The 23,418-nt window shown below is 42.7% G+C and overlaps 2 protein-coding genes across 2 annotated transcripts; both read left to right on the top strand.

Moving 5' to 3' along the window:
* Window positions 1-184: 184 nt before the first annotated feature.
* LOC308333138 (BOS complex subunit NCLN) lies at window positions 185-14,477 on the top strand (the record flags this gene model as incomplete). Its single annotated transcript, XM_080789333.1, has 15 exons — window positions 185-332; window positions 4,380-4,570; window positions 5,037-5,181; window positions 6,493-6,590; window positions 8,507-8,584; window positions 8,805-8,908; window positions 9,407-9,495; window positions 9,642-9,781; window positions 10,786-10,964; window positions 12,147-12,234; window positions 12,340-12,378; window positions 12,816-12,988; window positions 13,498-13,551; window positions 14,131-14,209; window positions 14,369-14,477. 15 exons carry the CDS (start codon window positions 185-187, stop codon window positions 14,423-14,425), a joined length of 1,662 nt encoding a protein of 553 aa, XP_080645459.1. The 3' UTR covers window positions 14,426-14,477.
* Window positions 1,465-1,806, top strand: LOC308324053 (dolichyl-diphosphooligosaccharide--protein glycosyltransferase subunit dad1-like; the record flags this gene model as incomplete). The annotated part of the gene is made up of 1 exon (XM_080775958.1): window positions 1,465-1,806. The coding sequence occupies one exon, from the start codon at window positions 1,465-1,467 to the stop codon at window positions 1,804-1,806; it is 342 nt and encodes a 113-aa protein (XP_080632084.1).
* Window positions 14,478-23,418: the final 8,941 nt, after the last annotated feature.

Here is a 23,418-nt window from a genome sequence, read left to right as displayed (position 1 = left end):
AAAGTCACGAATGCCTCCACGGCCTATACCTGCATGTTAACCAATTTGGCTGCCGTGTTCAGATGGGTGTCTCTGCCCCAGCATGTAACTGAATGTAATTATGTTATGCACAACTCGTACTTTACTCAATGCTTCTCTTCCAGACAGAGGCTGTGACAAACTCCGTGTGGGACAAGGTGTGGTCATGTCGATGAGAATGGCAGTGCTGCTGCCGGTGGTGCTGCTGCTGCTGAGTGCTCGGCCCATGCATGCCTCTGCCCTGCCAGCCGTCTCCTCCTACGAGTTCACTGCCTACAGGATGCAGCACTACGACCTGGGGCCGCAAAAACACGGTAGGTACGTTTTGTATTCATTACGCAGAGGGTCCCATTTCACAAGTTTTCTTTAAAATAATTTAGAAAATGGCAGATGTACAAGCTCACAAGGCCTTGCACCGCGAGCCATTGTGAGCTTGTAGATCGTCTATTTGGCCTATCAAATGGCCAAAGTATATATGATTTAAGTGGTTAATGTATGGATGTATATTGTATATAGTGAAAGAGGACATGAAGTTTGTTGGTGTGAAAGCAGAGGCTGGCTGTGAATACAGATGATGTTTCATGGATCGTGGTGGTTCTTAAAGTGGGGTCCGGAGACCCCCAATAAGTGGTCAAAGTACATATCCAACTCACGTCCAAAGTGGTTAACCCTGTCTGAGGGGTCTCCCAAGGCCCCTCCCCCAAAGCATCTGTTGAAAGATCAGCCTGTCTGTCTGTCTCTGTCTTCGTGTCTGTCTGTGTGTGTGTGTGTGTGTGTGTGTGTGTGTGTGTGTGTGTGTATGTCTCCCCTCAGGTCAGACATTCATCATTTCTATTTGATCAGATTTTCCATTTATTTGTGCGGACTCCACACGAAAGGACAATAAAAGTATTTCTCCTCCAAGAGTATAGCAACACACATCGATTACTGTACCACCCCTCCTCTCACCAAAACCTTTAACACTACTAGGCTCATGAATAATGTAATAATTGATTTAAAGGTAATGTGGATGGCACTGCTTACTTCCCAAATATGAATGGACGTCCTCCACTTGCAATGCCCAAATATGGATATTTACTGTAAATCCGATTTACATCAACATCACGCCTACAGTACATCACTACATCATTGTATAAAAGAAACGGCCAATTGGCTCAAAAGAGTTCCAACCTACTGCCCGAGATAACCGTTTCAGGACAACCGTTTCCAGGTTATCGACATTCACAGACAATAGCAATAACAGTCTAAACTGTATCCCTGGAACTGCATTAATTCCTTTGCTTCTCATCCGAGTAATTGATAATTGTGTCCCCACCACCACCACACCCCGATCTATCTCGTCACACTAAACACACCGTCTGCACACGAAGGAAGAAACGGACCAGGTGCTAGACGTAGCATACTATTAGCACATCGGAGAGCATAATACTCTGAAACCAGAAAATCATGTCCAAGTCAGGGATATCTTTAATATCTCGCCTCTCAGGGCAATACGCCGCCGCCACGCCTCAGAAGCTGAAGGTACTGGACGCGTACCTGCTGTACATTCTTCTGACTGGAGCGCTGCAGTTCCTGTACTGCCTGCTCGTCGGAACCTTCCCCTTCAACAGCTTCCTGTCAGGTTTCCTCTCCTGCGTGGGATGCTTCATTCTTGCCGTGTGTCTCCGTGTTCAGATCGACCCACAGAACAGAACGGAGTTCTGCTCCATCTCCCCACATAGAGCTTTTGCCGACTTCCTGTTTGGGCACACGGTCCTCCATCTTGCCGTGGTGAACTTCATTGGTTGAAGAATACGTTGCGACTCCGCTTATGAAAGGAACCCATATTGTGGCGGCAGTGGCTCAGGTGGTAGAGCGGCCACTTGGGAAGACGAAGGTCCCCGGGTCGATCCCCAGCTCAGTGTAGTGTTGAAGTGTCCTTGAGCAACACACTGAACCGCTCCCGTTGATTCCTTGCATGGTTTCCTCTGTTTGTTTGTTCGTTCGTGTAGGGCTACACAGGCAATTTGGACATTAGCCAAGAAGTGGTATCATCGTCCAGTTCAATTAGGCCGCTGACTCCATGTGGTGACTTGAAGATTGGGCATTCATCCATGATGTGTTCAACAGTCTGTGGGTTTCCTCATTCGCAGAGATCAGTGGCAGACACTCCAATCATGTGCAGGTAGAGTTCGGTCTTAGCTACTCCAGAATGAAGTCTGTTGAGGTTGACCCAGGCATTCCGTGGCAAGTCGCACCCAGGAGGGTTGGTTGAAGGAGTGTTGATGAACTTCCTCAACGTGGATTTGGACCATTGGTGTTCCAGCAGTCAACGATCCATCCAGGGTGTGGAGGGCTCGTGGTAAGGAGTCTCCTAGCCTCGGTGGAGAAGTGTTTGAGTTGGCATATTCAGAATGTGGGTGTGAATGTAATGATACTTCATTAACCTCCCGTGGATTAGCTTAAGTTGCATTTTGCATTGTGGGCCAATAGGTCCACATGAAAATCATCCCCAAATTGGATCAATTGAATCCTGAGATCCGCATGGGACCAGCGTGGCTTTGTCTGGTTTGGGATCAAATGTGGCTATAACCTTGTAGCGTGACGTTGGTCAGCTCCATATATGGGCATGGTCTATGATGTGATTTGGTCATGGTTTTGGCCCTATCCGAGCCCCATTGTCTTCCATTGAAATTCAAGTTTTCAAAATGAGCAAAAGCTTGTGGTCGAGCCGGTCGGTCGAGCAGTTTGTGAGATTAGTTCCAGACAGACGCACAGACCAGACAAGACTGACTGGCATGCCCCCCCCTCCTGTGAGGGAGTGAGTGAGTAAGTTGCAGGCAGACAGACAGACACATGGCATCACACATCTACAGTACATAAAGCTGTGCGATTTAATAGGCTACAAAAGGAATGATAGATGTTAAAGGATAATGGAAAATATTTCAAACGGATAGAGCCGACTGGGCAAAGCCCCAAGCGCAGAGCGCTGTGAAATGCAGTATCAAAGTATTTTTCATTAAAAACACACAAAGCTAGCAGATCAAATCATCTCCAATTTGGTACACACAAAGCTGGGCATATGAGGGGCTAGCGCCCCTCAAAAACTAAACAAAAAAGTCATGCACCTGTGTGAAGTGAGGGGCGCTCCTATCATCATACATCATCTCACTCTGGCCAATCACAATTTGCTTTCTCAATTTTCTGTCCTCACTTTTATCTTCAATGTTTGTGTTTTCACAATCCCGGAAAGTTGGGCATAGGCGCCCCTGGAATGGAATTGAAAATAATCACACTTGTGTGAAATGAGGGGGCGCTATTATCATCATACATAATCATCATACATCACATTACGTGCTCAGCCAATCAGCTGAGCACATTCCGTGCTCATACAGACGGACATACACACAAAGCTGTGCATAGGAGGGGCTAGTGCCCCTCAAAAACAAACAAACGTTCATGGCCCCATCACACTTTAGAATGACAATTTCAGTCACCAGTGCCTTGTGTTTTCAATGATTACAATGGATTTCGTTTATACAGTATAGGGAGCACGCATAGACGTTAAAATTAACCCACAAGTGGGCAGTGGATCAGGGGTAGGGTAGAGTGGGGGTAGAGTGGCTGGTAGAGCAGCTAGAAGGGAACCGCAAGGTTCCTAGTTTCATCTCGGGACCCCGCGCCTTGGATACTTTTTTAATTTATTTTTATTTCAGACAGGAGAGTTTCGTATTTGAACCCACGTCCTCACACTCACTAGGAACATGGTCTCTACACTAACTGGCTGAGCACCAGGCACACCGATATTAGTTATAAATAACTTTTTATTGCTGTGATCATTATATTGCCAATGAACTATTTTCTAGTGAGGGGTAGGCAAAGTGTCACGGATCACTGGCACACAGGCATAATGTGCAAGAGAGAGGGTTTTCCTTTAAAATGAGACATTCAGGCCTGGGCGGTCCAGGAACCTATGCTGCTAAGCCAGCCTGGTGGCGTGTCGCGGGTTCACCTCCCCCTATCTCTCCCCTCCATACTGTACACTATTCAATAAAGGCAGAAAAGGCCCAAAAATATATCTTTAAAAAAGATTGACATTCAAAAAGGCTTAGTCAATTAAATTAAGTCCCCTCACACACAATCTTGGCCATCAGGTCAAGATCCGAGTCAGATCCTGTGTCTACTGTCTAGGTGAGACATGACATGACCATTTACACAATCTAAATGTCTCAATGGAAGAGCAGGGAGACAAAATATAACCACCCCGGTATACGTTATATTGTATTATTATATACAATATAACGTTATATTGTACACACTACAATATAGTAGGCCTGTTCGAGCGTTGCACTTCAGCGTCTGTGTGTCTTCGTCTATGGCAGGCTGTCGGGGAGCCATCGTGGTGGCGGAGGCTCGCTCGTCGGACGAGCCGGTCCTGACGCGCCGCTGTGTCATCATGAAGGTGTCAGACTTCACCACGGAGAAGTTCCTGGAGTCACAGAGACAGAACGCTGCTGCCATCCTGCTGCTGATGCCCAGGAACACCTCCGCTGTTCCACAGGACGTCGTACAGGTAACACAACACATCATGGGACTTTGAATCATCAATATCACCATTATTATATTCAAACTTTTGCCTTCATTCGAACATATAATAGCACATCTACAAGCTTGGCTATTTTCACAATATTTCACACCATCGTTGTACAACAGAGTATAATACAAGTTTAACCATTTAGTCTGGGAAAGCATCCCAGTGTCATTTTAGTGTCATAGTAGCACGATCTAGCGGTCCGCGCACCTAGGCTGCTAATCCCGGTCCCGACGACCTTTGCTGCTTGTCTCTCTCCCCCCATTTCCTGTCATCTTACTGTGTATACTGTACAGTGTACACTATCAAATAAAGACAGAAAAAACCCCAAAAGCATATAAAAAAGAGAAAAATAAGTTGCTGTCAAAATCAACACTGGAATGGACGTGACAATCCAGTTGGCCGTGCCCTTGAGTGGCTTCCTCTCTTCCCCCATGCATACATGCAGTCGTTCATGGAGAGCGAGAGCGAGGCCTTGCTGGAGGAGATCCGCATGCCCGTCTACGTGGCCCCAGAGGACGAGCAGCTGCTCTGCATGTACGAGGAGGTGAAACAGGCTGCGGCCGCACGAACCTCCTCCATCCTGGTCAGAGGTGAGAGAGAGAGAGAGAGGACCGTCTAGAAAGTATGCCTTCAAGAGACAAGAGAGTGGATATAGCAAAGTGCCAATAATGTATTTGTTGGTCCGTTTATTTTATTCTCTGCGTCCCTAAATTAAATGATTGGCACTTTGGCTATATCGGTGTGCACGGCCATTCTCTTGTCTCTTGAAGGAATACTTTATAGATTGTTTTGCTGTGGTCCATGTATGACCACTACAAGGATTTATAGATTGTTTTGCTGTGGTCCATGTATGACCACTAATACTATACAAGGATTTGGTGTGCGTAGCAATAGCATCGTCCTGCATAGAGAGACAGGACAACACCATGGATGGAGGGAGGGATTAAATAGCAGTGGTCAGGCGCCATGACTTATTTTGGTGTTTTTATAAGATTAAGACTAATAGCAAAAAAACATAATAATAATAATAATTCAGTCAGATAACTCACGAATAGATTTAACCAATATTTATTATAGAATGAGGCGGTCGGCTCTGCTACATTTTTCTCCCTGCTCGGCACAATTTAACACCATCATTAAACATTAAGAGCAGGGAGATAGATATACCATAACAACCCCCCATGGGGAACATAAATAACAGAGCCCCGTGGTGGTGGGAGCAAACATATAACTACCAGGAACCATTATGCAGAAGGAAGGAAGGCAGGAAGAAGCAAGCAGTCTAGTGAGCTTAAGTAGCCGCGCCCAATTGGTCAGCTGACCACCACATCAGCGAATGATGTGTGGGTCTTGCACACACTGAATATACCCACATGGTATAATGCATCATATTAACCCCTTGAGTATATACACGCGCCCTTGAGCACGGCATGAAACCCCTCGAGTATATCTGACTGAACTAACTCCACAAGCTATGTATCATTAATAATAATAATAATAATAGTTATAATGCTACAGTGTCACACAAAAGCATCAAAAGTAGCAGATCCACGAGCTGCTCGTATTGAGCTTGTAGATCTGCTACTTTTGCTGCTTCGTAAAGAAGAGTATTGACTCTACGGTATATGCGCGTGACATCGTCATCATAGCCGGAAGTTATGCTGGAGCGCCTACTAAGTGGCCAAAAACTACTTTCTGGCCTTGACAGCCAAAACATCCAGCCTGAAAAATCCTTTCTGATTGCATTAAGCTCACTTTGCCACTGATTTTATGCATGCGTAATAACTTGTATGTTCTCTTTTTGGTGGTCTCTTGCTGTGTGTGTGTGTGTGTGTGTGTGTGTGTGTGTGTGTGTGTGTGTGTGTGTGCGCGCGTGTGCGTGTGCGTGTGTGTGCATGCAGTTCTCCGCAGTATGGTCACATCCACGTCCTTCCAGATCTTAGTGAACAACAACAGTCCTATCAAAGCCATCACTGACAACACACTGGTCACTCTGGAGGTGAGTGTGATCACTGACAACACACTGGTCACTCTGGAGGTGAGTGTGACACTGGCAACACACTGGTCACTCTGGAGGTGAGTGTGATCACTGACAACACACTGGTCACCCTGGAGGTGAATGTGATCACTGACAACACACTGGTCACCCTGGAGGTGAGTGTGATCACTGACAACACACTGGTCACCCTGGAGGTGAGTGTGAACACACTGGTCACCCTGGAGGTGAGTGTGAAACTGAAGCCTCAGTTATGCTCTGGTGCAGTCGTTCTCAATGGGGACCAGGGGGTAGTTACAGTATGCTCTGGTGCAGTCGTTCTCAACATGGGGACCAGGGGGTAGTTACAGTATGCTCTGGTGCAGTCGTTCTCAACATGGGGACCAGGGGGTAGTTACAGTATGCTCTGGTGCAGTCGTTCTCAATGGAGACCAGGGGGTAGTTACAGTATGCTCTGGTGCAGTCGTTCTCAACATGGGGACCAGGGGGTAGTTACAGTATGCTCTGGTGCAGTCGTTCTCATTGGGGACCAGGGGGTAGTTACAGTATGCTCTGGTGCAGTCGTTCTCAATGGGGACCAGGGGGTAGTTACAGTATGCTCTGGTGCAGTCGTTCTCAAATAATAGTTCAACTAGCCACGTTGTGAGACACATTGTGAGCTTGTACATCAGCTATTTGTTTTTTTAAATAGTTAATAGTACATAAAAAGTAAATATAGTAAATAAAAAGTGGCATGTACATTATAGACTTTTTGTTAGATTAATGAAAACGGTGAAGGCCAACAGGGTTTGTATTGAGTTTATTGAGGTTTAAGTGAAATTACGTTGAAGTCAGCTTAAACTTGATTATCCCAACTAGGGAAATGTAATGATGTAATGGAGAGAATGAACAAACTCATAGAAATAAGTTACTGTTACTGTACATGAATGGTCCTTGGAAGCAGTCGTTACTGTACATGAATGGTCCTTGGAAGCAGTCGTGAAAAGGGTGAGCAGAGTCGCTGAGGATTCTCTTGGTGCCTTTTTATGAATGAGGTCTTTACACACAGCAGTTAAAAGTAAGTTTGCTTATTAAACAGAGAGCATCCGGCAAACACTCTAAGTAATTACATTCGGCAAGGAACATGAGCCTCACTTAAATATCTATGGTGGAGGGGAATGAGGAAATGTAATATTTGTCCATATAGGTCAAGGTCTCGTCTCACACACGAGAGATTGAAAGAGTGCGAGAGGAAATTAAAGCTTTGTCGCAAGACAGGTTAAGTTTGCCCACGAGGCGGATTGAAACAGTGAGATATGAGTCACTTGTGGTCTAAAGCAGTGGTTCCCAAAGTGGGGTCCGAGGACCCCCAGGGGTCCTTGATGGAGTTCCAGGGGGTCCCCAGCTAAATGATAGTTTGGAACCAAATGGACCCTTATGGATCTGTAACTCTGAGAGTGTACAAATGGGGTCCATTTCCCCCAATTTGTAAACTAACAGTGATTTTACAATATCAATTGGGGGTCCCAGAGATAGAAATGCCATTTAAATGGGGGCCCGTAGACTAATGCATGTCAAACTGGGGGTCCTTGAAATTTAACGGGTTGACAATCACTGCTAGAGCCGTAAAAATATTCTCTTATGGTGGTCCCTGACTCCTGGCATATCTTTTCAAATGGGGGTCCGCGGGCTGATTAATGTCAATTTGGCGGTCCTTGACATGAAAAAGTCTGGGAACCACTGGTCTAAAGGTGCATTCAGACTAGACACAATAAGAATTATCACTTTAAATAATCATTTAATAAATGACTTTAAATAAGCGCTTCAGTGAATTTCATCCCAGAAGCATCAGTGATGTGTGGCCTATACTTATGACTACTGTGTTTTGCTACAGCTACAATCTCCGACTTATATTGCAACTTGATTGGTGGGCGTTTCAGGGAGTGCTGATTGGAACAGGGGAGGACCCGCCTACCATCGTCATCACTGCCCACTATGACTCCTATGGGCTGGCGCCGGTGAGTCCTTATTTCTAATACATGTAGCAGCCACTAGTTTCTGCAGTGGATTTGACCACATTGCCTTAAAGAATGCACATTTAGTCATTACAGATTTGTGTGTGTGTGTGTGTGTGTGTGTGTGTGTGTGTGTGTGTGTGTGTGTGTGTGTGTGTGTGTGTGTGTGTGTGTGTGTGTGTGTGTGTGTGTGTGTGTGTGTGTGTGTGCGCGCATGCCACAGTGGTTGTCACATGGAGCAGACTCTAACGGCAGCGGGGTCGCCATCCTTCTAGAGCTGGCTCGTCTCTTCCAGAAACTCTACAGCAGTCAGAGCACCAGACCACCGTGAGTTAACATCATGGGTCATAGCACCAGACCACCGTGAGTTAACATCATGGGTCATAGCGGTCAGAGCACCGTGAGTTAACATCATGGGTCATAGCAGTCAGAGCACCAGACCACCGTGAGTTAACATCATGTTTTTCTCTGCCGCGTCATCAGCGCCCATACCCGAGGCGAAAGGGCCTTTCTGTGTGGAGTTTGTTCTCCCGTGTCCCCTAGGGTAGGTACCCTCACAAAAAACATGCAGTAATCCTGGTCTCTAAACTACCTATCCCGGGCCAGCCGGGGCGCCTGATGGAGGAGAAAGGAACTGGTAATAACGTGTTCCTTCCATGCGCTACGTAATATACGTAGTGTAATTTGAGCAATAAGGCCGGGCTCAGCCCCTTGAGCCGTACCAGACCACAGCCTGTTCAGGTGTTGGAGCTTTGTGTGCATGAATTGGAGCGGTGAACCCCAATTTGAGTGTTCCCTCTTGCAGTATTGTTATTTGTGTTTTAGCTATCACCTGATGTTCTCCCTCACTGGAGGAGGCAAGTACAACTTCCTGGGGACCAGGAAATGGATTGAAGAGAATCTGGACCATGCAGGTGAATTCCCTCCACAAACAAAAACATGAATTACTGTGTGTGTTGTTAGGGTATCTGGAATGTCTATAGTACTGTGTTTAGTGCATGCAAGTGCAGTGTTGTTGAATTTTAACCGTTGCATTGTTGCCTTTTCACCATCCACTCAGAGTCGAGTCTGCTTCATGACAACGTGGCATTGGTTTTGTGTTTGGACACTCTGGCCAATGGGGATGAGCTTTACATGCATGTGTCCCGTCCGCCTAGACCCGAGACACCCATGCACTCCTTCCTACAACAGCTGGAAGAGGTAAAACATGTCCGTCCAACTAGATTTAAATGACCACACCGCTGGTCGGCCATGTTTGACCCCTTGACTACAGTATACTTGACATTGCTGCAGAGAACATTCCAAAGCATATGAGCACTCGACTGGTCTGCAGGTGTTTTATTATTTTGTAAAGACTCTCCTGAAGTCTCCAGGTATTCTTATTTTGTAAAGACTCTCCTGAAGTCTCCAGGTATTATTATTTTGTAAAGACTCTCCTGACATCTCCAGGTATTATTATTTTGTAAAGACTCTCCTGAAGTCTCCAGGTATTATTATTTTGTAAAGACTCTCCTGACGTCTCCAGGTATTATTATTTTGTAAAGACTCTCCTGACGTCTCCAGGTATTATTATTTTGTAAAGACTCTCCTGAAGTCTCCAGGTATTCTTATTTTGTAAAGACTCTCCTGAAGTCTCCAGGTATTATTATTTTCTCTGATGCAAGTTGTCCCTGTTGAGCACTGACGAGCCCTTCTACCTTCTGCTGGCTGAAGCGTGCTGGACTTTCCTATTCCAAAGCATCGTTTGTTTGATTTTTGAGTAAAGTCAGCTGATTCCATTCATTTCAGTCTAAAAATCTAAATTAGCTTGAGATAGGTACAAATCAGTTAAGTTTTACTTTCACTTTTTTGTCAATTTAAAATGGATAGTTTACCCCCCAATTTTTTTTATCATGAGACCAATTAACTTAATGTCAGTCAGCAGGTTTCTTCAGAATATATATGGCACTTATTTACTATGACACTATGGCACATTAGGAGTCCAACTAGTACTAGTGGTTCTCAAATGTTTTATTTTGCAAAGACCCTCTTGACTCTGAGAGTGTACAAATGGAATCCATTTGAACACTCTCAGAGTAACAGAGTTACAGGGCTATCTCTTTTCTGGTAATATTATTGTCCACTTCATTTTGTGTCTGTGGCAAAACGTGGGAACTTTGACATTAATAATGTCCACCACAATGATCCCTGCGTGTGTGTCGCAGGTGGTTCAGTCCAGGTTTCCGTGGGTGAGGCTGGGCATGGTCCACAAGAAGATCAACCTGGTGGAGAATACGGTGGCGTGGGAGCACGAGCGCTACAGCCTGCGCAGGATACCAGCGTTCACGCTGTCCCACCTGGACAGCCACGAGGCTGAGCAGAGAGGGTCCATCCTGGACACCATGTGGGTTGGCCTCACTTCATATTCATATATATATATTATCATTATCATATGGCTCCATCCTGGACACCATGTGGGTTGGCCTCACTTCATATTCATATATATATTATCATTATCATATGGCTCCATCCTGGACACCATGTGGGTTGGCCTCACTTCATATTCATATATATATTATCATTATCATATGGCTCCATCCTGGACACCATGTGGGTTGGGCTCACTTCATATTCATATATATACTGTATTATCATATGGCTCCATCCTGGACACCATGTGGGTTGGGCTCACTTCATATTCATATATATATTATCATATATACAGAGAGGCTCCAGAGCGACTTACATTAAGCAATAACAAAAAGCATGGCAATACATCACATACATAAAAAGTATAGTTATCATGAAACATGTGTAAGCTAAGAACGTAACAGTGGAGTATCTATATAATTAAACTATACATATAAACTATACATACTATACTATACTATACATACATACAGTATATACTATAAAGTGCTATGACTACATAAAATGCAATTCTAGTGCTGTCTACGTAACATGCTATAAGTCTGTATAAAATGATATCTAAATCTACTTCATATTCATATTGGCCCATCGCGATTAGTATTACATAATCGACTGACTGATAACAATTATTCGAGATAATTGCAGTTATTGTTTTTTGCAGAATCGTCAGAATCGTCTCCATTCATCTGTATGAATGAATCTGTTGGAAAATGACATACTGTACTTTTTAAAACATTTTCGAAAGGAAATTGTGGAAATAGCAGATCTACAAGCTCACAACATGCCATGATGTGGCTTGGTGTGAGCTTGTAGATCAGCTATTTCTCACTGCTTTAAGTATACAATTATTAAATATGTCCTATTTTGGTCATAGTAGGCTACTTAGGTTATTTATTTCGATTTTTGATACGATCAGTCATTACTTTGTACCTTATATTTAAGTTATTTGTCATTATCAGCCTAGCTGTGTAAAGTAGTATAAATATCATGTTTCACTTCCAATGTTCAATGCAAACAACACAATTCAATCGTTAAATGCGATGGTAAACTGTCACGATCATGACGTACACTCGTACAGCCTTACATTATTTCATCCACACAACAGTATCAGAGAACCTGCTTCTTGAATATTCACATGTGGATCTTCCTCTCTCAGGTCTCAAGTGGAATTCAGGAAACTCAAGCGTAATGGCATTATTATAGCAGAATCCCTGGCACGCTTTATGTACAACCTCTCTGACAAGGTATTTATATAATATACACTAAATAAAAGGACTGAATGTGAATTCCAGGTTAATAGAATCATATATCAATGGAACACTGACTAATTCTTGCCATTTCCCACACAGGGTTCACCCAAAGACCTCCAGGTTTTCAAAGGCCATATGGTGAGATTCATTTCTTGCAGTTGTCTGTGTGAGATGGAGTGTGCTGTGCTGACCTCTGGTGTTACTTTGGTGGCATTGCAGTGGAATGTTTGTTACTTAACCACTTCTTCAACCCTATAGCATCCCTCTTCTGGGGGGTTAGGGATTTTGATGTGATGCATTGTGAGCTTGTATATCGATATTTAGTGGGGATATAGGGTCAACAGGGCCCATCTGAATATGATCAACTAAGTAAAGGTGTTACTGTTCGGGCCTTGTTTTACTAGAAAAAATTGTCAAGGATAGTATAAGTGCTAACTAAAGTGCTTATACTCAAAATGTAGAGAGATGTACCTGGATAAATGAAACATGAATAAAACACAGCACAGGTTTTCGATAGCAGAGGTCAACCAGTATCCACGTCCTTACACTTTGTGTTATAAAATGTCGGGACGCAGGAAATCCAGGAGAGTCGTCTGTCCAGTCTGATGTCCTTCTTGACGTCGGTGCCGCGTGCCGCCCAGCTGTTGGACAAGGAGCCCAGTCAGATGGTCCTGGTCAACACACTGGAGCAGGAGTTCAGACGCTACCTGAGACAGGTCCACAGACACACCTTCAAACAGGACAAGAGGTAGGACAGGTCCACAGACACACCTTCAAACAGGACAAGAGGTAGGACAGGTCCACAGACACACCTTCAAACAGGACAAGAGGTAGGACAGGTCCACAGACACACCTTCAAACAGGACAAGAGGTAGGACAGGTCCACAGACACACCTTCAAACAGGACAAGAGGTAGGACAGGTCCACAGACACACCTTCACACAGGACTGTGTGAAGGTGGATTTGATTTGACTTATTAATTTCTGGTTAATAGAAAATTAAGGATAAATAAATCAAAGTCATAGACTTATTTCCACTGTGGTCCTCTTACACAAAGATCACAAAAACATACACATAGTACAAGTTCTGTACAAGTAAACCAGGGTACAAAATGTTTAAGGCTAAAACAATTACAATTTACATACCTGTGTTGCACTCAGCATCAAGGGTTTTATTGGTAGGGTCTTGACCTATGTCTATGGGCCAGTGGCCACATGGCTCGATGCTACTTACTTATACTAATTATCTCCCTTACAGGGATCCTGACATGACATTTTTTGATCAAATGAACCAACCAGTGATGATGTACAGGTAAGGATGACTTTGAGCTTACGTTCAGTAGTGTATTGCCATTTCAAAAGACTTGACAGGAATGTGTCTCGGTTCACATAATAGTACAAATTACAATACAAAATTATGCAGTTGTTCACTGTCACAACTTAGACAACATCAATGCACCATAACATAATACAAATAGTATAATATACAAAATTGTGAAATTGTTATGTTATTGCAGCATCCATATAGCCTGGTTTAATCTCATTGCAATTTCAAGGGGGAGTGGTTAAACCAGGCGATCATCCATTGCATGGAGGGAAATCGATACTTATCCAGGTCTTTATGTAATTTAAATATTATTAAAAGATCACACCCGTGTGAAGTGAGGGGCGCTCTTATCGTATCATGACTTATCATGACGTTAAATTGACACTATGCCTATTTGCTCAGATACTATGACGTAAAATTCTCCATTCATTATCAATGGGAATTTAATGTTTGTGCAGGCCGGAAATCTACACTAATGGCTGAATATAGGAGGGACTAGCGCCCCTCAAAAATAATCTATAAAGAATTAAAGATTAGTTGAACGTCTTTTCTTTGTCTCGTCAGAGTGAAACCTGCGGCCTTTGATCTGTTCCTCGGTGGCTGTATTGCAGCTTACTTGGGCATTATTTATTATGCTATTCAGGTTGGTTTGCACACAATGCACTCATTGTTATTGTCCAGGAGGGGCTATTGAATTCACTCGTGTTCATATGAAGCCCAGATACCAAGATACACCAAAAATGCATGAACCGGCCCGTCAACATTCATTTTGCTCATGATTTTATTCATTTTTCGTTCACAGAACTTTGGCTATCTGTACACAAAACTCAAAGCAGCAGTGAAGGCCAAGCACCAGTGAGTTGATGATGTGTAATATGGACTGTAAAATGGAAATTAATGCATTCATAAATCAGAGGTGTTTCAAAAGTCCTTTTTGTACATCATGGACTGTGTTGCATCATTTGAATTTCATTCCTTCTTTTCAATAAACAGAAATCCAATGAATTGTACATTGCTTCCCCCCCCCCAAAAAAAAGAATAATAAAAAAGGAAATAATAATGATAATAAAAACATTAAGAAAACAAACAAACAAAAAACAGTCTTGTAACACATGTCTCATCAGGGGATGAGATGAAAAGTAAACAAACCCAATAAGGTAATCGGAAACACGATACATCTTGCAATCAATCTGAACGCATCTCGGCAGCTAGGGGCCTCGGATTGGATTTTTATCAGAACATCTGCAGTGTTCCACATCTTCCATACCATCATCTCCACATCGTCTCTGTCGGTGGAAACCTTGCATGTCCAAATTCCCAAACTGTTACCTTTCAGAACAGTTAAAAAAAACCCAAGCTGCGTAATGTAATTATTATTTAGGCTAGTCACAAACTCTTGTTAATACTTTTTATTGGTTAAATATTCATAAAACCCACTGACACACTTTTAAATGGCAATAATAGCAGATCCACAAGCCATGCGACACGTTGTGAGCTTGTAGATGGGCTTTGTTTTTCCTTATTGTCCGTGACACCGTAGTATGACAAAGTAGGCCATTAATAATCTATGAAGAACAATAGCAAGTTGAAAATATGGAGAGATACGAGGTTGGTCCCGCCTGACGACAGCGACGGCTATTATGACTGTTCATGCGTGGACGTCACTCCGTCTGGACCCTGATTGGAGTTGTGGCTGTCAGAGCGCTCCGCTGAGACCAACAGCCAGATCTCCTGTCACAGATAACACAGGAAGAAAGCGTGTGGCGAAACAAAGGGAGCCCTGTAGAGCCCTGGTGAATTATTGATTGACGTGAGCCCTGTTTGAATGTGAATAGAGGTGACCCAGGGTGGAGGGAGCGAGCGGTCATCCATCCGGTCCAGAAAAGAAGCCTTCCTTCCTTCCTTCCTTCCTTCCTTACATCGTTAAACTATACCTGCATGCCTGCCTGGACGTTCCGCCATCATCACAGATCTGGCAACGTCGTCGGGCCGCTGTCTCGATTACAGTCGAGAGCTGAACACAGTGCTGAGATGCTTTACTTGTAATGACCATGTAGAAATGCTCTGTTACATAAGTATAAGTATAAATGTCCAGTATTCAAAATGTAGGCTATACTTGAAAAAGTATAGGCATCAAAACGTACTTAAAGCACACAAAGTGAAAGTACTCATTTACGCAGAATGTCCCATTTCAGTATACATACTTTTGAAAATATGCTATTTTCATATAGGCAAGTATACAAGGCTGAAGTGGTTAATGCACGTTTTCTAATAATCTACAAAGTAAATTGTAACTCAAGATTTCAACGAATTGCACTGGTAGTACAAAAAAGTACACAACATTTGCCTCTGAGTAGTAGTGGAGAAGAAGTAAAAGTACTGAAAATCGTAAGTACTGAGGTAAAGAACTCTAAATCAGTACAGTACTTTGAGCACTTGGTTACTTCCACCACTGGCTAAACAACAGACCGTAGTGGTTGGTTCCATGCCTTGGAAGATATTGAGGCCACACACACACACACACACACACACACACACACACACACACACACGAGGGACGTATGTAATGGATAGTGACCCCAGGTGCGTGCATCTCGGCTGGGGGCCTTGCGGGGGGGATTAACAGCCTAGCTCAGGTAACGGCTACAGTAGGAGAGAGGTGTTCTGGTTCGCTGAGGATCACTCTCATAAATCCACTTACAGCACCAGATTCATCACAGTTGCTCCTATAGTTAACACATTCCACTGTCCTAATGTTCTTAATTGTTTGTAATTGTTTGCTATACAGTATTGTTGTAGTAGGCCTATGGGTTTTATAGCTAGGATTCTTGGGCTGGTTATACAGAAGCAGTGATGTGGAATTGAGCATGATATGCCTTTGGTTTTCAAACATTTTAATTTCAAGGATTCCAATAACTTGGAGCGTACATGGTCCATTTGGACCACACATTGAGAACCACTGCTATATGCAAATAACTAATTATAAAAGTTATCTTTTGGAGCATACGAGTGTGCGGGTTCCCTTCTCTTTTCATATATGCAAATAAGGGACATGCATCAAAGCGCTACATGCCTGGCAAACCAGCAGTCATGCAGAGACGGAACCACAATGTGCAAATCACTGATGCAAACACATTTAAAGTTAACCACAGGGGGGTAACATTCCACTCAATCTGTCAAAATGGGTCAGAAGGAAGTAATGGTACACATCCAGCAACATCTGAGTTTTCTCTGAAAGTGTTAACTCTCATTGTTAAAGTAACACTCTGGATTTGGCTGTATGTGTACTGTTACACAGCAGAATCCACGAAGGGAGGAGCTAGCAGGTGAGAGGGGGAGGAGAAGGGATATGAATGGCTTTTAGGTCTGACTGGTAGACTGCAGGTCAACAGTAGGTACAGAGTATAGACAGACTGTGGTTAAGTGGACTTGCAGCATTGTGTTGTGTTTGACGATGGCTCCCCAGTTGCACATCAGTACGTACTCGGAGCAGTTTGGCTCTGCTGGGAAAGGAAGACCAGCACAGCTTCGACCGACCTCATCCCACCGGAGGAATAACCCTCACCCCCGACCGGTAAGGAACTACAGTAGCCTATACACACAGACCACTTCATCCAAAAAAAATATTCATGGAAGTTAGTAATTGTGACGTTTGAAATGTCTTTGCAAAGGGTTAGAATGACTAAAATGACTACATTAATACATCCTCTAAACAGGTAGCGGTATACAATGTAATAGTATATCAGTGTGCAACCAAGTTTTATAATTGTTTTATCTACTGCCAGAACTGCAGGACGGGCCTAGAAGTATGTTTTTATTTTTTCAAACACAGACAAATTTCTTGATATGCATAAAACCTTTCTCCACAGATATTTTAAGAACTTATTTTGACTTCATCATTCATATTTAGTGATTGACTTTCAGAATCATTTCTGATTAGTGAGTAAGTAAGCTGTGGATTATATATAATTTATGTGAGATCTCTCCATTGATTGATCGATTGAATACTTTATTAACAAGTTTAACTGTATAACTTTATTGCAAGTTATACAGTGATGCTAAAATGGTAACACAACAAGCCTGGAGGGCTTGTTTCCATTTGTGGTCCTATACATATTCAATTCATCAAGACTCCAGCCTTGGAAAAGGCAAAGTAGATGCATGCCTGAAAAAGCTACAGTAATTGGATACAGTACCTTTGCACCAGTAGTGGAAAAAATACTCATTATGCAGATTGTCCCACTGAAACACTGAAAATAGCAGATCTATAAGCTCAAAACACGTCACATGGCGACGCATTGTGAGTGTAGATCGACCATTTTCAAACGGTTGAAATGTATATAGGACTGAAGTGGTTAATGCATGTTTTGTAATAATAATCAAAATCTTCAAAGTAACTAGTAACTCATTTGTTTTCAAATAATTGTGAGATGTAGTGGAGTAGAAGTAAAAGTACTGATAATTGGAAATACTACAGTAAAGATATCTCAGGTACATTACTTGAAGTAAATGTACTTAATTACACCACTGCTTTGCACTGCACTTTATCCTGTATTTGTTTTGTTTTAAATACAGGGAAATGGAGCAGGTTCATTCTGGTCTGGGTTCATTCATGTAAGCCTTACAATGACCCCAAACACAATTAACACCACAAACTGTCTGCCCTCACATTGTAAGGGCAGACTAGTGGTCTACTGTAATTGCTGGGTCTCTTCCGCTCTTTGATTGACATTAAAGCACTTCCACTAATGAACTCCTAGGATGTTTACATCAACCTGTACAGGGTGAAAGCTGTGTCATGTATTATTCACTACTTCCACCATGTCCATCTATTTTTACAGAGTGTTTGTTCCACTGCAAAAGAAAACTAGGACAGTACCAACCCGGACGAAGAAAACAAAACTCAATTCATAATTTATTGAATAGTATAAACATAATTAGTGTGTTTTTGTCTGCCCTGTTAATCAGCAGGGATGGAAACTGCTAGAATATCCTAAACAAAAGCAGGCTACGGTTACTAGACTAAATATAACTTGAGCAAAAAGTAAGGCTACTTTTTGTGTTGAGAACTGCTCAAGTAGTGGATTTTACAGTCATTTTACATACAGTAACATAATACTATGGTCACGTCTTGAACATTATCCTTTCAAGAACAACCAAACATGATGCTCAGGTTACATCCTGACCAACAAAACGGCCCTATTTTTGCCAGTGCCTTACTACCCCTTATCCTTAAACTTATTTGCACTTAAACAAAAACAACAACATAGGGATAAGGGGTGAAAATAGGCCCCATGCAGGTTACATCCTGAGCAATATTCTTTCAATAATAACTCCTCTAAAGCACTGAAGGTGGTGCCCATCTTTTCTGAACCTTAGTGTGAGCTTAGCTTAGCTATATAAGCTTGTAGATCTGCTATTTTTGAATAGCCAACGTGTAAAATAATGGTTGAAGTGGTTACACAAATGCTTTCCCGGTTTCAATGGTTTAAAGTGAATCATAAAGAACCGTTCCTGGAGCACGGTGGCACAGTCACGCCTCACAGCTATAAGTTCCTGGGTTCGATTCCCGCCGGGGACACTGTGGGCGCTAGGGGCGTGTTCTCTGCTCCGGGTATGGGCATCAGTACCCATACCGAGGCGGGGTTGGCGAAAGGGCCTTTCTGTGTGGAGTTTGCATGTTCTCCCCGTGTCCCCTAGGGTAGGTAGGTACCCTCACAAAGTACAGTATATGCAGTAATCCTGGTCTCTAGGTGAAAAGAAGCAGCTTGGACTCCTCATGCATAGAAGGAGGCATGAGGTCCACTGCCCTCCCCAGGTTGTCAGAGGGAGTGTGTAGCGTCCAGGATTACATTAGACAATTGACACTGGGTGAAAAAAATGGGTTGCAAAAATCGTGGGATAAAAAAAAAATATATATATAAACGTTCCTGTTCCTTTTGTCCTTCATCTCTCCCCTATTACTTCTGAGGACTTCTTGTTACCACGGAGGATTCAGTCCAGCTACAGACCGACCCGCTCCGTGTTGCGCTCCTATGACGGTGATGATGGTGGTCCATTGTTCCCTCCCGTTAGACAGCTGACCTTCCATAACCCAGGTAAACATCACTGTTTGCGTGCGTGCGTATATATGGAGGGACTATAGTGTGTATGGACTATGGAGCAGTGGTGGAAAGTATGTGCTCAAGTATAGGCTACTGTACTTTGTAAGTACAAATTTGAGGATTTTTAAAAACTGTATAGTGTTTTCAATTTTCAATACTTAAATTTTACTACTCCACTATACATCTCACAGAGCCAAATATTGTACTTTTACTCCACTTACCGTACAACTATTTGAACACTTTTGTTACATACTGTAGTTACTTTGTAGATTTAGGTATTATAATCAAACATACATTGGCCAATTGTATTACAGCCCTATGTATTCTGCAGCTAAGTAGCTTGTACTTGGTCTTCACAGCACATTATGTGAGCTTGCACATCTGACTATAAACATCGACTATAAAGATCAAGAGCTATTTGAGTCCCCCCATCACATAAGCAGTATCGGCACCTTTGTTCACATTGCTTTTTCAACGGGTAAGTGTGCCACATAAAGTGTATCTTCCAACCAAAGGGCACTGCAACATCCTGAGTGAACTACGACAATGTAAAACCCTCACAATAGTTCCATTTACTCCCGTGATCTGACTGATCTGGTTCTCATCCATCAGAGATTAAACCCAACAACCACACCTTTGAAGGCCCTCTTCAGCCTATCATCAAGCCAGTGATTGCTCCTGCTCTGCCCTCTGCTGACCAAGCACGAGAACTGCAGCTTGCAAAGCCTCCTGCTGCCAGCGATGGTCAGTTTCAAACAATCCACAGGAGCTCACTCAGGTAACAAACATAGTTCATAAGTTGTATGTATAGCACTTGCCCTGGCCTTGACGACCTTGCAGGCTTATGCAAAGGCTCAAATGAAGCTTACATATAGCATCTTAGACAGGTTGTAGATCTGACATTTTACTATACCTATACAGTAGTGTGTATAGTTTCAATGTACCGATTTAGATTAATATTAGCCCCTCCTATGTCCAGCTTTGAGTGTTTGTGTAAACACAAACATTGAAGACAAAAGTGAGGACACAAATTGTGATTGGCCAGAATGAGATGATTCATTTTTGATGATGTATGATGATAAGAGCGCCCTCACTTCACACAGGCGAGATTTTATTTAAATATATATTATACAGTTTAGACTGATGATAGGTTCTAGGTTTATCTATGATCCTAGATTACAATTTCAAGTATTACTTCATATTTACCTGTTTACTGAAATTTTTGCTCTGGATTAAGATTGTCTGCTTATTGTAATACTCATTTTAGCAATGATGATGACAACTACATACCACACCGATCAGGAGGTAGGGCTGGGCAATCAATGCAAAAAAACAAATATATGGGCCTATAAACCAATATTTAGAAGCAATAATCGGCCTAATCTCTTTCATGCAGGTTAATCAAAATCACCAAGCAGTGTTTTTGTTTTAATGTATGAATCAACATGAAAGATTAGCCTACAATTTCTTTTATGATGGACTAAATCCATCCAGTCGATTAGGTGTACAGCTTGTAGATCTGCTGACACTATTGACACTATATTTAATAAACATTCACGAATCGTATTAATCAAAGGCTAAAGTTTGGAATGATCATGATTTGAAGTCACCACGTCGCCCAGCCCTATCAGATGGGTATACTAATATTGGAGGAACGAACAAGACCTTTCCCGTCAGTTTGTAAATTCTGAAAATGTCCTTCAGGGTTTGGTTAATTTCTATAAAATTCTCAATTATTTAGGCCTCTTCACCACCAGCAGCCAGGCTACCCGAGAAACAGCCGCTCATCACAGGGATTCCGGTGAGAGAGACGGCCTGCAGGGCACACTTGAACTTCGTCATTTCCGTTGGGGCAAGCTTTTCCGGGAATCTGGCCGACGCGGCAATTTGCCGCGTGGGTGGAGCTTCTTTTCCATCCACCAGCTGTCTAAAAAAACGGAAATGATGCACAGCTTCTTCTGTCCGCCCATGGAATCTAAAGTGTGCTCAGACACACACACACACACACACACACACACACACACACACACACACACACACACATTCTCATATTTCTTCATGTTTGTTTGATTAATACAGACCTGGCAACCCCCTGTCTCCACAACAGCAGTACCAGAGGTCTCGATCCAATAGCAGCCTGCAGGAGTCATGGTACGCACGCACGCATGCAAACAGAGCCACCCACAACCCATTCATTTGGAGTATAAATATAGTAGGGCTACAGTAAGATGTAAGCCCTATCTATACTTTATACTTCACTGTATGATGAATAGCCGATCTTCAATGCACGACGACACATTGTGACATTTTTTGGAAAATATTTGCGACTTTTCGCCTGTAAAATGAGGTGCCCAAAGTGTAGTACATGTATTAAAGTACTGTACTTAATTTTTTTTTCTTCAGTAGGCCTATTTATAATTTACAATTTTTTACTTTTGGTACTTTATGTACTTTTGATAGCAATATTTTTGTTATTTTTTACATTTTTTATTCCGATCTAAAACATACCCACCACTGACCACTGGTGGTGCTAACGTTGCACTGTGCTGTTTGTTTTGTCCACACACAGTGCAGGCTACAGCTGCTTCCAGGTGGTGAAGCCCTTCCAGTCTGGACACTACATCATTCACCCTCAGTTTGTGTCTGAGAGCCTGCGCTTCACTGCCGCACGATGAAAAACTTCATTTCAACATGACCCATTAAGGCCGGGAAAGCATCTGTGTCATTTTGGAGTTTAGCTATTGTGTGTGTGTGTGTGTGTGTGTGTGTGTGTGTGTGTGTGTGTGTGTGTGTGTGTGTGTGTGTGTGTGTGTGTGTGTGTGTGTGTGTGTGTGTGTGTGTGTGTGTGTGTGTGTGTGTGTGTGTGTGTGTGTGTGTGTGTGTGTGTGTGTGTGTGTGTCATGATTTTAACAGAAATATCACATCTCCAAGCTCATAGTGTGTCACTTTGTACCACGCTATGAGCTTGTAGATCTGCTATTTTGTTTGAAATTCAGTGTTGAATATGAATTATATATTTTTAAACTCAAATCTTTGCTTCTGGGGGGCCGCAGCCAAATGCATATAATTCTGGGCGGTTCTTGACATGAAAAGGTTTCAGAACCACTGCAACATAGGTTATTCAGAAAAAAGGGTTTAATAGAAGACATTTCTCGGGCAAGAAGGCCTTGAGTCATAATGGGTTAACCCATTTTGGGGGCGGGAACCCCTTTTGGTTTTTTAAGCATTATGTTATGCTTTAGCTATTGAAAAATAGCAGATCTACAAGCTCATAGCACGGCACTTGGTGCCGCGCTATGAACGTGTAGGTCTGCTATTTTAGAAAAATCGTGCCTCAAATCTTTGAATATATACAGAGTGAACATTTTAACTCTTGCTCTTTGCTTCTTTATAGGGACAGTGGGGAGGTTCCTGGAACAATATATTTTCAGATGCGGGGGCGGAGGCATATGACATTTTGGGGTCCTTGATATGAAATATTGAGCACCACTCTGATACAGAAACATAAGGTTTTTAAGACATTTTTTTAATTTCGATGTCAGGCCTAATTCTTTTTGGCTTTTTACACCATTTTCCATTTCCTGTGGGTGGGTATTACAAGTGGGGCCGCAAAACACTATAAGATTGTATTGTTAATATAGCCTATAGTATTTGATTGAAGTATTGAAGTAAATATTTGAAGTGAGCCTTGATCCAGAAAATCTCAAGCAAGTTAGACTTGCAATGGTCTTCTCAGGTCTCCCCAAAA

Source organism: Protomyctophum bolini (genome assembly GCF_963924005.1).
Source record: "Protomyctophum bolini genome assembly, chromosome: 2".
Lineage (NCBI taxonomy): Eukaryota > Metazoa > Chordata > Actinopteri > Myctophiformes > Myctophidae > Protomyctophum > Protomyctophum bolini.
Note: the sequence above shows the minus strand (reverse complement) of the source record. Positions and strands in the feature narration are given on the sequence as shown.